At 70.1% G+C, this 12,561-nt stretch overlaps 1 protein-coding gene across 9 annotated transcripts in view; it reads right to left on the bottom strand.

The window, feature by feature from the left end:
• Positions 1-12,561, bottom strand: part of DNMT3A (DNA methyltransferase 3 alpha) — a 46,720-nt gene that overhangs the window by 22,344 nt on the left and 11,815 nt on the right. For 3 of the 9 annotated variants that reach the window (XM_083829837.1, XM_083829835.1, XM_083829836.1), the window contains exon 3: positions 10,857-10,961. The exons of 1 other annotated variant lie outside the window; for it this stretch is intronic. In XM_083829837.1, the coding sequence (XP_083685963.1) occupies positions 10,857-10,961 (105 nt within the window). Of the gene's footprint in view, positions 1-5,122; positions 5,260-7,510; positions 7,727-10,856; positions 10,962-11,695; positions 11,736-12,561 lie in introns of those variants that run through there. 5 more of the 9 variants (XM_083829834.1, XM_083829832.1, XM_083829841.1 and 2 more) reach the window with 3 other exon arrangements.

Genomic DNA, 12,561 nt, shown 5'->3' on the forward strand with positions numbered 1-12,561 from the left:
AGGAGCAGGACACACAGCCATGGCACCGTCAGTAGCATGTCACCTTGCAATGACAGGGTCAGCACACGTGCCGTGATGGGTGCAGCACCAGGATACACTTTGGTGGCACCGTGAGGAGCAGGGGACACTGCTGTGGTGCCATCAGGACCAGGACCCGCAGCCAGGCCAACCTGAGGACATATGTCCATTACGCCCCCAGGGTGCGGGGACACGGCCACGGCGGCCTCTGGGCCAGGACACGCTGCCACAGAGCCACCAGGACCAGGCCGCGTGGCACGTGCCAGATGGGGACGTGCTGCAGCGAGCCCTCAAGACCTGGGAACGTGTTTGTGTGCTCTGTCTCTGGCTGGGATGGAGTTAATTTTCTTCACAGCAGCTCCCAAGGTACAGCACTTCAGAGCTGTGCCCCCGCTGATGCTGGCAGCACGTGGACTTTAGCCGGGGCTGACCAGCACCGACACAGCGCTGAGGCCATCCCTGTTCCTCACACAGCAGCTCGGGGGGGCACCACCAGGCAGATGACCCCAACTAACCGGAGACCTGGAGACACAGCGGTGTGCGCAGCCATGCGAAGGGAGAGCGGGCTGTAGGAGTTAGCCATCCTCGTGCCCAGAAACTGCTTGGGCATCTGCAGGAGGTGCTGAGCGAGAGCCTTTGCACCCCTACTTTGGTTTTCTTTCTCTCTTCCACTTCTTCGTTTACTAAACAATTTCTACTTGACTCACAGGATTTCTTGCTTTTACTTTTGCTTTCCGCTGGTGGTGGTGGTAAGGTGAGCGAGTGGCTACATGGTGCTGAGCTGCCTGCAGGCATTAGCCCCAACACCATGGCACCCTCAGGACCAGGGTATGGTGCCACGATACCCTCAGGACCAAGACAAAAGGACGTGGCACCCTCAGCAGCAGGATACACTGCAAAGACACCTCCAGGAGGAGGACACGTTGTCGTGGCACCATCAGGACCAGGACAGGACACACCGTCAGCACAAACAGAAAAGGATGTGACAGGATGGGGACCTTAATACACTGCCATGACACCCTGAGGACCAGGGCCCACTGCCACAGGAACCTCAGGACATGGACTCAAGGCTATGCCAACTTCAGGACCAGAAAACAAAGACGTGTCATCATGAGGACGATGACACGCTGCCATGACACCATCAGGACCAGGAGATGTGGCCACGGCACCCTCAGGGCTGGGACAGAATGCCAGGAAACTGTTAGGACAAAGGTGAAAGCATCTGACACCATGAAGACCTGGATATGATGCCCTGACACTCTCAGGAAGAGGACACACCGATGTGACACCATCAAGACCTGGGCACACTGCCGTAACCACCCCATGGACAAGGACACAATGTCATGGCGCAATCAGGACAAGGACACACTTTAGTGTGACCATCAGGACCTGGACAGATGGCCGTGACCAGGAGAAAAGTCTGCAACACTGTCAGGGCCAGGATACACTGCCCAGGCACCCTCAGGACCAGGACACACAGCCATGGCCACCTCAGGACCCGGACACTGACACCTGCAGGACTGTGACACAGGGACACGACACCCTCAGGGCCAGGACAGATAGCTGTGGCACCCTCAGAAGCAGGACACGGCACCTTAACACGCTCAGGACCAGGACACACTGTCATGATACACTCAGGAGAAGGACACGTGGATGTGACACCCGTGGGAGTATGACACGCAGCCATGACCGTTGCAGGACAGGGACACACAGCCATGGCATCTTCAGGACCAGCAAACGCATCCATGGCACCCTCAGGACCAGAACATGCTCCCAGGGACCCTCAGGACGAGGACATGACCATGATGACACTCTCAGAACTAGGACACTGCAGTGGCATCATGAGGCCAGGACACACTGCCACGAATCACGGGGATGGAAGCCACATCGCAGTGACAACTGCGGGACCAGGATGTGCTCCACAACGCCTCCAGGGCCAGGCACAACAACATAACAGCCTCAGGACCACAGTGCTTGGACCCAGCGCCCTCAGGACCAGGACTGACTGCCAGGATGCCTCAGGACCAGGACACATGGGCATGACCAGGACACACTGGGATGACGCCTTCAGGACAAGGACACGGTGCCACCCTCAGGATGAGGACAATTGGCCAAGACAGCCTCAGGAGCAGGACACCCCAGGAGCAGGACACACTGACAGGAGAAGGTCAGGACCAGTGCACGTTGCCGTGGCGCTTTCAGGACCAGAACACAAGGTCCTGGCACCATCAGGACCAAGACGTGGTGCCATGTTACCCTCAGGCTCAGGGCACGAGGCCATGGCTCCCTCAGACACCGGACATAACGCTACGGCTCCCTCGGGACGCAGACACACAGGCATGACACCAGGTGGACAGGTCACAGAGCAGTGTGACCCTCGTGACAAGGACAAACTGCCACAGCATCCCCAGGACCAGGTCACACAGCCCTGAGGCCCTTGGGGCCACAACAGAAAGCCAAGACACCCTGAGGCCCGGGACGTAATGCCACCAAACCGTCCGTATGAGGACACGCTGCCATGACACCCCCGGGACCAGGACATGCTTCCCTGGCACCCTGAGGATGAGGACACGACGCCAGGGAATTCTCAGGACCTGGCCACGTGGACATGACACCGCTAGGCCCAGGATCCATGGTCACGGCACTGCCAGGTCCAGGACACACCGCCATACCACACACTGCCATGACACCCTCTGCAAGAGGACACGATGCCCTAACACCCTCAGGACCTGCACACACCACCACAACACCCTCAGGACCAAGACGCGCTGCCGCAGTACCCTCAGGACCAAGACAGGCAGACTGCCATGCCACCCCTGGGGCAGGCCGTGCGGCTGTGACTCCCTCAGGGGCAGGTCACATTGCCTGGCACCCTCAGGCCCAGGACATGCTGCCACGGCACCGCGAGCACCAGGACACATGGCTATAACATCTTCAGGGTCAGGGGACGCTGTCACGGCGCCCTCAGGATGCAGATACACGACCGTGACACTCCAGGGACCAGGACACACTGGGATGGCACCCGGCTGTCCCGGTCCCCAAGGACCAAGGCTGGTGCAAGGCCTCGGCACGAGGCCAGCACCAGCCACCTCCCTCCTGCCCACCCTGTCACAGCGGGGCTGGGGACAGCGCTACGTGCACGTGCTTGTGCAAGGGACACGTGGAACCAGGGCCCACGACACAAGTGTGCGTGCGTGCGCGCATGACAGGCGGAGCCGGGCACTGTGGTGTGCGTGTGCGCATGTGACAGGAAGAGACGGGGTGTGTGACAACTGCGTGTGTGTGCATGAGCCTGAAACCACCCGTGACGTGTGCGTGTGGGTGTTCATACATGTACGTGCCCCACAGGCAGGGGCGGAGAACGCGCCACGTGTGCGTGTGCACTCCATGGGCAGGGATCACGCCACGTTTTTGAGTGTGCACGTGTGACAGGCAGGGCCAGGCCCTGCGACAAGCCTGTGTGCACACGCGTGTGCACATGTGACACGGGGACATGGCCCACAGGGCGTGTGTGTGAGCGGGAAAGAGTGACAGGCACAGCCGGAGCCTGCGACGCGCTGGTGTGTCAGACTGACAGTGCCACTGACAGACTGACAGACTGACTGGTGTGCGCGTGTGGCAGGCGGTGCCGGCGGCCGCAGGAAGTGTGCAGCCGGTCCCGGCTCACGCGTGCAGCGACAGACCGGCGTGCGCGCGTGGGTGTGAGACTCGGGGGAGGACTGTCTGTGCCGGCACTCGCCGGGACGCTGCTCTTGCGCGTGAGCCCGTGCGACAGACGGAGACGGCAGCGGCGCGAGCACAGGAGACGGCGGGGCCGAAGCCGGCCAGGACGCGCGTGCAAGCGGCAAGCGAGGCCGCGGGGTCAGAGGCGGCTTTGCTGGTCCCTGAGGGTCCGGGGGCGAAGCGGCCGCAGCGGCGAGGGCGTGTGGACAGAGGCAGTGGGAGCAGAGTCAGAGTGAAAGGACCCAGCCCGGCTCGGCGGTTTCCGTGGCAAAGGAGAGTGAAAGTGCTGCTGCGTCACGGCGACATCCAGCCGGGTGCGCGGCTCGGCTGCGGAGCGGTGGGCTCAGCCCCCCCCGGCTCACCGTGCGGCCGGGCATGGGCTCAGCCCTGTCCCGTGGGCGCAGCCTCGCTCTGTGCCAGCGTGGGACCCGACCCTGAGCGGCGGGGCCGGCGCAAGCCGCAGCTGGGCCCTCGCGAGGGGCCTCGCACCGTCACCGGCCTCCCCGCGGCCCCGTGCGCTGCCGGCGGTACAAACCCCGGTGTCACCCCGGCTCTGCCAGCCCTGGGACACGGGCAGGCGAACTCCCCGAGGGCTGACACCCGCGGGTGCTGCTGCTGCCTCCCCGAGCCAAGGCGGTGGCGCCCGGCTGTTTCCTGTGCTCCACGCTCGCCTCCGTGAGCCTGTGCACCCCGAGCCCTGCGCTCGCCTCCCTCACCGCAGCGCCAGCTCTGCAGGAGGCCTGGAGCCGCAGCGGTTTTGCTACAGCCCTGGGACGGAGCAGGAGGCCCCAGGCCTGCTCATGGCCCAGCTGGGCCTGCCCTACCGGGGCAGAGCCCCCCGGTTCTGTGGCAGCGACGCCAGGAAGTGCTGGGGGGCCGGGCGGTGAGCCGGCACCTTCCCTGCGCTGCTGCCAGCGCCCACCTCGGGGTCCCTGCGGTGCCGGGGGGCAGCGTGCTCCGGGGCCCGGGTGGCGCAGCGGGGAGCTGGCGGCAGGCACCGTCCTCCCCCTGCCCCCCAGCGAACTACAGGTCCCAGGATGCACCGTTCGGTGGCGAGGAGCCAGGCGGCGAGGAAGCAAATGCCGAGCTGCCAGCCAGGCTTGGCGTGAGCAGGGTGCCCGGGCTGCGCTGCGCGCCTTTCCCCTGCCCCCCGGGGGGGGCGCCTCGGACGAGGTGTGGGGTGGGAGCCCAGGCCTGGGGGGCACGAGGGGGCCGGCAGGTGACGGAGGGGCCTTTGCTCTCCCACGCACCCCACATTTGCACTGCTGCTGCCACCCGCTCGCCCGCAGCGCAGCTCCGCGGCCCAGCCACCCCCAGGGCGCAGGAGCCCCCTCCCCAGGCCTGCCGGGGGGGTGGGCGAGGGGGTCCGCATGCCGCTTACCATCGTGCATCCCCTGCCGAGGGCCGCGCAGACCCCAGACCCCCGTCCGGCCGCCCGCGCGCAGGCGCCTCCTCGCCGCGCTCCTCGCTGCGGCGTCCCCACGGCGGGCGCTTCCTGCTCGCCCGGCCGCCGGCCCCGCTGCCGCAGTCACTTCCTCCGCTCGCTCACCCGCTCGCGGCCGGCCCCAGCCCCGGCGCAGGCAGCGCGGCCGGAGAGGGCGGCGGGGAAGGACGGGGCAGGCGGGGAGGCAGCTGCGCACAGCCTGCCAGCAGAGCCGGGAAGGAGGGGACGAACCCGTGGCAACCCGCAGGGGGAGGAACGGGGCTGGAGAGGCGGGGGGGGGGCAGCCGCAGGGTGCCGGGGGGACCCTGGCGGGGTCTCGCAGCGCCAGCCATAGCAGCAATGGGCTCGGGGATGCAGGGCAGCGCTCCCCAGGGCCTCCACGCCGTGCAGGGTTTGTGCTGCACGGCCCCCGCTGCAGTGCCGGTGGCGGGGGGGGGAGCTGGAGCCAGGCTGGTCCCACTCCCACCGCTCCCAGGGACGCGGCAACCCCCGGAGCAACGGCATCGCCTGTGCTGGGGCACGAGGACACCGCGTGCCCGTGCACCAGGGACACGCGAGCCACCACTGCCAGTCCTGGGGATGCCAGGCAGCCTCTCCCTGTGCCAGACGTCCACCGGCCCCGGCACAGCCCGGTCCCCAGGGTGGCCGTGGCCAGGCCCAGCAGAAAGCCCGTGCCACCGGCAGGGCGGAGGTGGCTCGCTGCGCTGTGCCGCAGGAGAGCCCGGACAAGAGCAAGGGCGCGCGCAGCAGGACGAGGCTGAAGGACAAACCTCGCCGAGCCCAGCACGCGGCCACCGCGCAGGCTCCCTGGAACCCGCAGGACTGCAGTGACAGGGTTGCGGAGACACCAAGGTGTGCCAGCAGCACGGTGCCGTGCCCCGGGCGGCTCCGTGGGCTGGATGCGGCCGCGTCCACAGAGAGACGCCGGGGAGCAGGGGGAGCCGCAAGGGGTCGGTGCCTGCACACGAGCCTCGCGCAGGGTCTGGAAGTGATTGTGCGGCGCACGCTCACGCTCCCCCCTGCGTCCCCCTGCCACCCTCGCACCGCCAGCGCCTGAACCACCACGGCTCGGAGAGGCCGGGGGATCAGAGCTGCTGGGGGGCAGAGAGGGCTCAGAAGGGGGACGGAGCGGGGTTCAGGGGCGAATCAAAGCAGGGTTTGGGAGCTGCATTGCGTTCCTGTGCCCGCTGTAAAGGGTTGAAGGCAGAGGGACGAGCAGGGGAGGCACGGGAACGAGCTGAGGGCCCACGTCCCTGCAGCAGGCCCTGTGGTGGGCACTAAGGCAGCTGCTGCCCGCTGTTCCCTGCACGCTGCCGTCCCCCTGCACGGCCGTGGCGGCTGCTGCCCTCCCCTGGGGTCCGCAGCCCCCCGTCCCCGCCACTGTGCGTGCCCCCAGCCCCGCTCTCGCCTCCCGCTCGGGGCCGCATCCTGGCTGCCGTGCCGAAAACAATGCAAGGGGCTGCGTGCGCTTCCCGGGGAGGAAACGGGAAGCGCCGACCAATGTGGTTTGGATTAGGCGGCGGCACGGGCTGGCGGGAGGCAGGGCCGCGGGGGGCTCGGAACGGCCCCGCTGCTCCCCGGACGGGATCTGGCCGCCCGCCCCCTCCCCACGCAGCCACGGCCGCTCCGCTCCGTGCGTCTCCAGCGCCGCGCCGGAGCCCTGGCCCTGCTCCAGCTCCTCCCTTGCAGCCCCTTCCCGGCCGTGCTGTGGCCCTTCCCGCAGCCCTTCCCGCGGGCACGGCCGCCCCCTGCCCGCCTCCGCCGCAGGAAGCTGGCGTCACCGCACGCCCGCCGCCCCCGGCCCCCGCCAGCACGGCACCCGCCACGGGCAGGGGCTCCGCGGGCCGCGCGGGGCTGGCGGACAATGCCAGGAAGGCTGGGCGGGCAGGAGGGCCCCGCCGTGTCACCGGGGGGTGCTGGGGGCTTAGCCCAGGGCGGGACAGGCACCATGTCCCCCTGCACGACGGCCTCCCTTGCACGACGGCCTCCCTTGCACGACGGCCTCCCTTGCACGACGGCCTCCCTTTCATCATGGCCTCCCTTGCACGACGGCCTCCCGGGACGTGACCGCACGGGCAGGGCTGAGCGTCAGGGCCGTGCCCTCCCCGCTGGACCTGACGTCCCCTCCTCCTGCCCCAGCGCGTGCGAAGCCGAGCCAGGCGCTGGCGAGGGTGCGGGGTCCCGCGGCGGGGTGCAGGGGGTGGGAGAGGCAGCAAGGCCGGCACACAGCCAGCACGCTGTGGCACGGCAGCGTTGCTCCGTGCCTGCAAGGGGGGCTGTGCCACGGGGCCAGCCTCGGCGCCGGCACCGCTCCTGCAGCCCTACCTGGGTCAGGACGGACCCTGTGGCTCTCCAGGCCCCCCGCGCCGCCGGCACATCCTGGTGCTGCCGCTCAAGCATCGCTGCTGCCGTGCCGGGGAGGCGCAGGGGAAGGGGTCGGGATCCACCCCGGCGCCCGTCCCCGTCCCCCGAGGAAGGCCTGGCCCGGCCGGCACTGCCTTCCTTCCCACCCACCCGCTTCCTCCACGCCGGCCGGCCCTGGGAACAAGCGCTGCCTTTCTCCGCGCTCCCCTCCCCTCCGCACAGCCGCTGGGCCCCCGCCAAGGACGCTGCTCTGCCGGGAGCGGGGCGGCCCCGCCGCTGCCGGGGCACACGGGCTGTGCCGGGGCTGTGCCGGGGACCTGTCCCTGCAGGGGGACAGGGGACGGCGTTGCTCTGCCACCCCCACGCACCGCAGCCAGGACGGCTGGGCACACACTGGGACGGCTCCTGCCCGCTCCCCCAGCCGGCTGAGCACCACCTGGGAGTCGCTGCTGTCTGCAGCGCCGACCAGGGAGACACTGTCTGGGGGTGTCCTGCTGCAGAGCCCCCCTGGGGCACCGGTCTCAGGTCCACAGCATGGCACCGCTCGGCACGGCACGGCACGGCACAGCTCAAGGTGGCTTCGCTCCCCACAGTACGGCACGGCACAGCTCAGAACAGCACGGCACAGCAGGGGATGGCACGGCACGGCCTGCCGGCTGGAGCCGACACCGATACGCCGTGCTTCTTGTCCCCGCAGGGCGTCACAGGGGCCCCAGCTGGGTCCCCGCAGGGTCCCCAGCCAGGCGGGGGCCGCCCGCATGGTCCCGCTGGGAGCAGCGTGCTGGGGCAGAGCCTCCCTGCCCCGGGCCCTGCTCACCTGGCTGACAACGTCACCCCTCGGGAAAAATACCTCCGAACACCTGGAAAAACAAAAGGTCCGGTTACAGCTGCAGGAAGGGCTTCCCGCCCCCTCCCCGGACAGCCTCCGCCGGGTTCCCGGCTCTGCGCCCCACGTCCCCCCCAGTCCCGTCCGGGCTGGGGAGCTGGGGCAGAGCTCCCTGCCCCGCCGACACACTGGGATAAGCAAGGCAGGAGCACAAGCCCTCGGTGCCTGGACCCCCACCAGGCCCCATATTTGCTGCGTCCCGAAGCGGTGCACCAGCCGTGGGGGTGCTCAGCACCCTTCTGCAAAGCGCCTGCCCAGCGTGAGCCCGGGGCCGGGGCCCCTCGGCCAGCACCCAGGGGCTAACCCCCGCTCCCGGCGCCCCACACCGCACGCTGGCTCCTCTCCACCTGGGTCCAGCTCCTCTGATCACGGCCTGGCCTCGCCGCAGGAGCCGGCACCGCGGGGCTCTCCAGCTGGGAGGATATTTATAGCAACCCACACCCGGCCGGGGCTTTCCCAAGCACAGCGGCGCTCTCCTGGCACTGCCCGGGCAGCCACGGGGCCGCAGGGCTCTGCCAGCTCCGCTCACTGCAGCAGAGCCGCTGGCCGCGCGGTGCACGGAGCGGGCACGGCGTGCGGGTGCCTGGGGACCCCCCTCGGAGCCGGGGCCGCTGCCGGCTCGTGCCACCTCCAGCCCCCAGCACCGGGCACCGGGAGGTGCCCGGCGTCGCGGCACTGCCGCTGCCACCGATGCACCCCAGGCTGGATGCGCGGATCTCTCGTCCCGCGGCTCTCCGAGGGTCGCCCCCTCCGAGGGTCAGAACCCTGCCGGTTTCCAGGCTCGGCCTGTTCCTGGACGGCTTCTCCCCACTTGTCCCCGTGCCAGTATTGTTCTTCCACCGCAACAGCTCCCCGCCCTCCCCGCGCTCACCTCCCACCCGCTGTATTTATAGCCGGCGCTCCGGCCCGGCCCGCGCCCCACTGCTCCCCCTCGCACCGCGCCTGCCCCACACACGGTCCCACCAGGCGAGGCCTCCACGGCCCCACTGAGACTTTGGACGTGTCCGAGCACAGAACAAAAACTTTTCACAGCCGCAAACCTTTGCAGAAAGTTTGTTCAGCAGCAAACGCTCCCCGTCCCTGCTTGTCTCCACGTGCTCCCCATAAGACTGCTGGCTTCCAGCCACGGGTGGCCCGGCAGGAGCTCTGACCCCCCCACCTCCCGTGGGGGTGCGGGGACAGGGACGGGGCGCTGCCCACGCAGGCTGGGCACCCGGCCCTGCTGGTGCCCCGGGGCACGGACGGTGCCACCGCACCCCACCGCAGCCATGCGTGCACTCTGCGACGGTAGCGGCGGCTCCCCAGTGCCCCTCACCGCCAGCCCCACGCCCAGGGGGTCCGTGTGCCTTCCCGGTGGGGTTGTGGCACCCAGGGGAACGCCGGCCCCTGCCCCAGGCATTGAACCACGGTGCCAGGGTACCTGGCGACTGGCACAGCTCTGCCGGTCCCTTCCCACCCCAGCACCGGCTCTGCCACCGCGCGCTCCGCAGCCGTGCCCACCGGCACGCCACGTGCCCACGTGTCCCCGTGCCACCGCTCGTGAGGACAGAGCCGCCACCTCGCGTGCTGCTGGAACAGGGTGCCCAAACCCGGCGCCCCGCCAGGGCCTGCTGCTGCCTGGGCCCCTCCACCCCTGCGGCACCACCCCGCGGCGAGCCCCGCGGCGCTGCCCTGTGCCTTCCCCTGCGCAAGCAGCGCCACGAGGCCGCTCCCCGGGGGCAGCCATTTCCACTGCCTGCCTGGGCAGGAGCGCAGGGACGGCACGGGCAGGGACGTGGGGACAGCCCTGCCCAGCACGGCTGGGTGCAGCACTTCGGCACGCAGCACGGCACGATCCTGCCCAGCAGCGCTGCTCAGCTTGGAGCTCGCTGAGCCCCGCACCCGTGAGATGCAGGCACCTGGACAGGGGCTGCAGCGGGGCTGGGGCGTGCGGGGCCGTGGCAGCGGGCATCGCCCACGCCGTGGGAGCTGCGGAAGCCAGCAGGGAGCTGGGCTCCGCGCAGCCACATTCCCCTTGTTATTGCAGCTGCTGGAGCGAGCCCCAGGGGCTCGGCGGGAGCTGGCGGGGGGGAGCGGGGCTGCCAGCCCCCCGCACGGGGAGCAAGTGCACAGCGGGGCCTCGACCAAAGCGGTGCCGAACCCCGAGCGCTGCCAGGGCAGGAGGAGCTGGCCAGGGGCCGCGGGGAGGGGGAGGCACTGGGGCTGCGGCGGGGAGGGCTCTGCCGGGGGGGGACACACTTCCCTCCCGCCGCTGCGCTGCTCTCGGACTTTCCTCCCGGCCGGAGGCACGCGGCTGGCGCAGGGAGGCGGGCCGGCCCGCGGCACGTCGGGAGCCGTAGTCCCGGGCCAGAGCAGCTCGCCCGGTGCGGGACGCCCACGGGGGGGCCGCCCGCTGCCCCCGCCTCGCCCCCGCGCGCTCACCTGGGCATGCTTGCGCTTCCGCCCGGGCCGCCCGGCTTTCCTCATGGGCGTCCCCGGATCCTGCTTCTCCTCCTTGCTCTGGTTCTCCTCGGGCTCCTCTTCCCCCTGCGAGCCGGAGACAGAGAGGACGGTTATGCCGCCGGCCCTGGGGCTGCACAGACCGGGTGCCTGGTCACGGCTCCATTCCTGCTTGGCGCTGGGCTCGCTGGCACCCATGGGTGCCAACGGCATGCAGGGCACCTTGCGCTGGCCCTGCTTCGCTTGCATGAGCCCGGCTCCTCCTAGGGGGCCAGGCCGGGACCCGCCACGACTCCCCACGCCCTTGGGGGGCTCGAAGGGCGAGCAGGACCTCTTCCAGGGCCTGGGGCCAGCCCTCGCCATGGGGCTGGGCGCACCGCCGTGGGGCCGGGCACCTCGGCCTGGCAACGCAGCGGGGCTGCAGCGCTCCTGCCCCGTGCGGCCTGCAGTGCCGCCACTTCGGGGGGACGCGCCAGCCCCCACAACCTGCCAGAGCCCTGCACGTGTGGGGCTGGGGGCTCCTGCACCCCCCGCACCCCACTCAGGGCTGTGTGGACCCCACGGCCCCCAGGGACACGGGCAGAACGCAGGAGCCAGCACGCAGGCAGCCGCCTGCTCTTCCCCACCACCCGCAGAGCTCTGGGGGCCCCTTCCCTGGTCCCCTCGGGGCTCGGCCCCGGGAAAGGAACCGTCTGCCCGCGCCCAGCACCGCGGCACGGCTGGGGACGTGCCCGTGCCCGGAGAGGCCGAGGCGGCGGCGGCAGCGGGGGCCTGGGCTGCGCGGGGCCCGGCGCGTCCCGCGGCGGCGGGGAGCGTTTCACCTGAGCCCCAGAAGATCTCGGCCGCGGCCAAGGCAGGAAGAGGCCGCGGAGGGGGGAGCGGGGAAGGCGGAGAGGCCGGCGGGGGGGCGGCGAGGGAGAGGCCGGGGAGGGGATGGGAGCTGGCAGCCAGACAGCTCCGACATCCAGCTGCACTCGCCTGGCCCCGGCCGCATTCCTGCCCGGGGGCTGCCCGCGGCACGGGCACTGCGTTTGGTGCCCGCGGCAACGCCGGTGGCACCCAGCACGGGCCGAGCGGGGCTGCCCAGCGGGGCCCAGCCTGCGGGGGGCATGTGCCGTGCCCCAGGGATGGTGTCCAGAAGCAGCTCCCTGCTCTGAGCCACCCCCCTGCAGGCCCACGTCCCCTGCACGGACCCAAACCGGGCACGGAGAGAGGGCTCGGAGCACCGTGGCTGGCTCCAGAACGGCGAGGCCAGGGGCTCGGAGGCTGTGAAGCCCATCTAGGATCCCTGGAGATCCCCGCCAGCCCTGCACAGCACCTGGGGCGGGTGTGCAAGGAGCCTGCCTGGCCTCGGCCCTGCCCTGGCCCCGCACCACAGCCGGGAAGCCAGGGCAGAGTGGGCAGGGGCTGTGGCACAGCTCTGCAGCACCCGGGGGGCTCCTGCCCGGGGCTCGGAGCTCCACGCGGCCCCGATCGGGAGGTTTTGGGACGGGTCCAAGGACGACGTCAGGAGCGCGGTTTGAGCACAGTCCCGGCACCGGATCCGAACGGGGTCTGCAGAGGCGCCGCGAGCTCCCCATGGGCTTCTGCTCCCCCTGAAGCCCCTCTCCTTCCACCACGGTACCAGCATGCCACGGCTGTGGCGCTGGCACCGGTCACGTCTGTGCCATGCTGGCCCCAAACACCA

This window comes from Anser anser (assembly GCF_964211835.1).
Source record: "Anser anser genome assembly, chromosome: 3".
Taxonomy (NCBI): Eukaryota; Metazoa; Chordata; class Aves; order Anseriformes; family Anatidae; genus Anser; species Anser anser.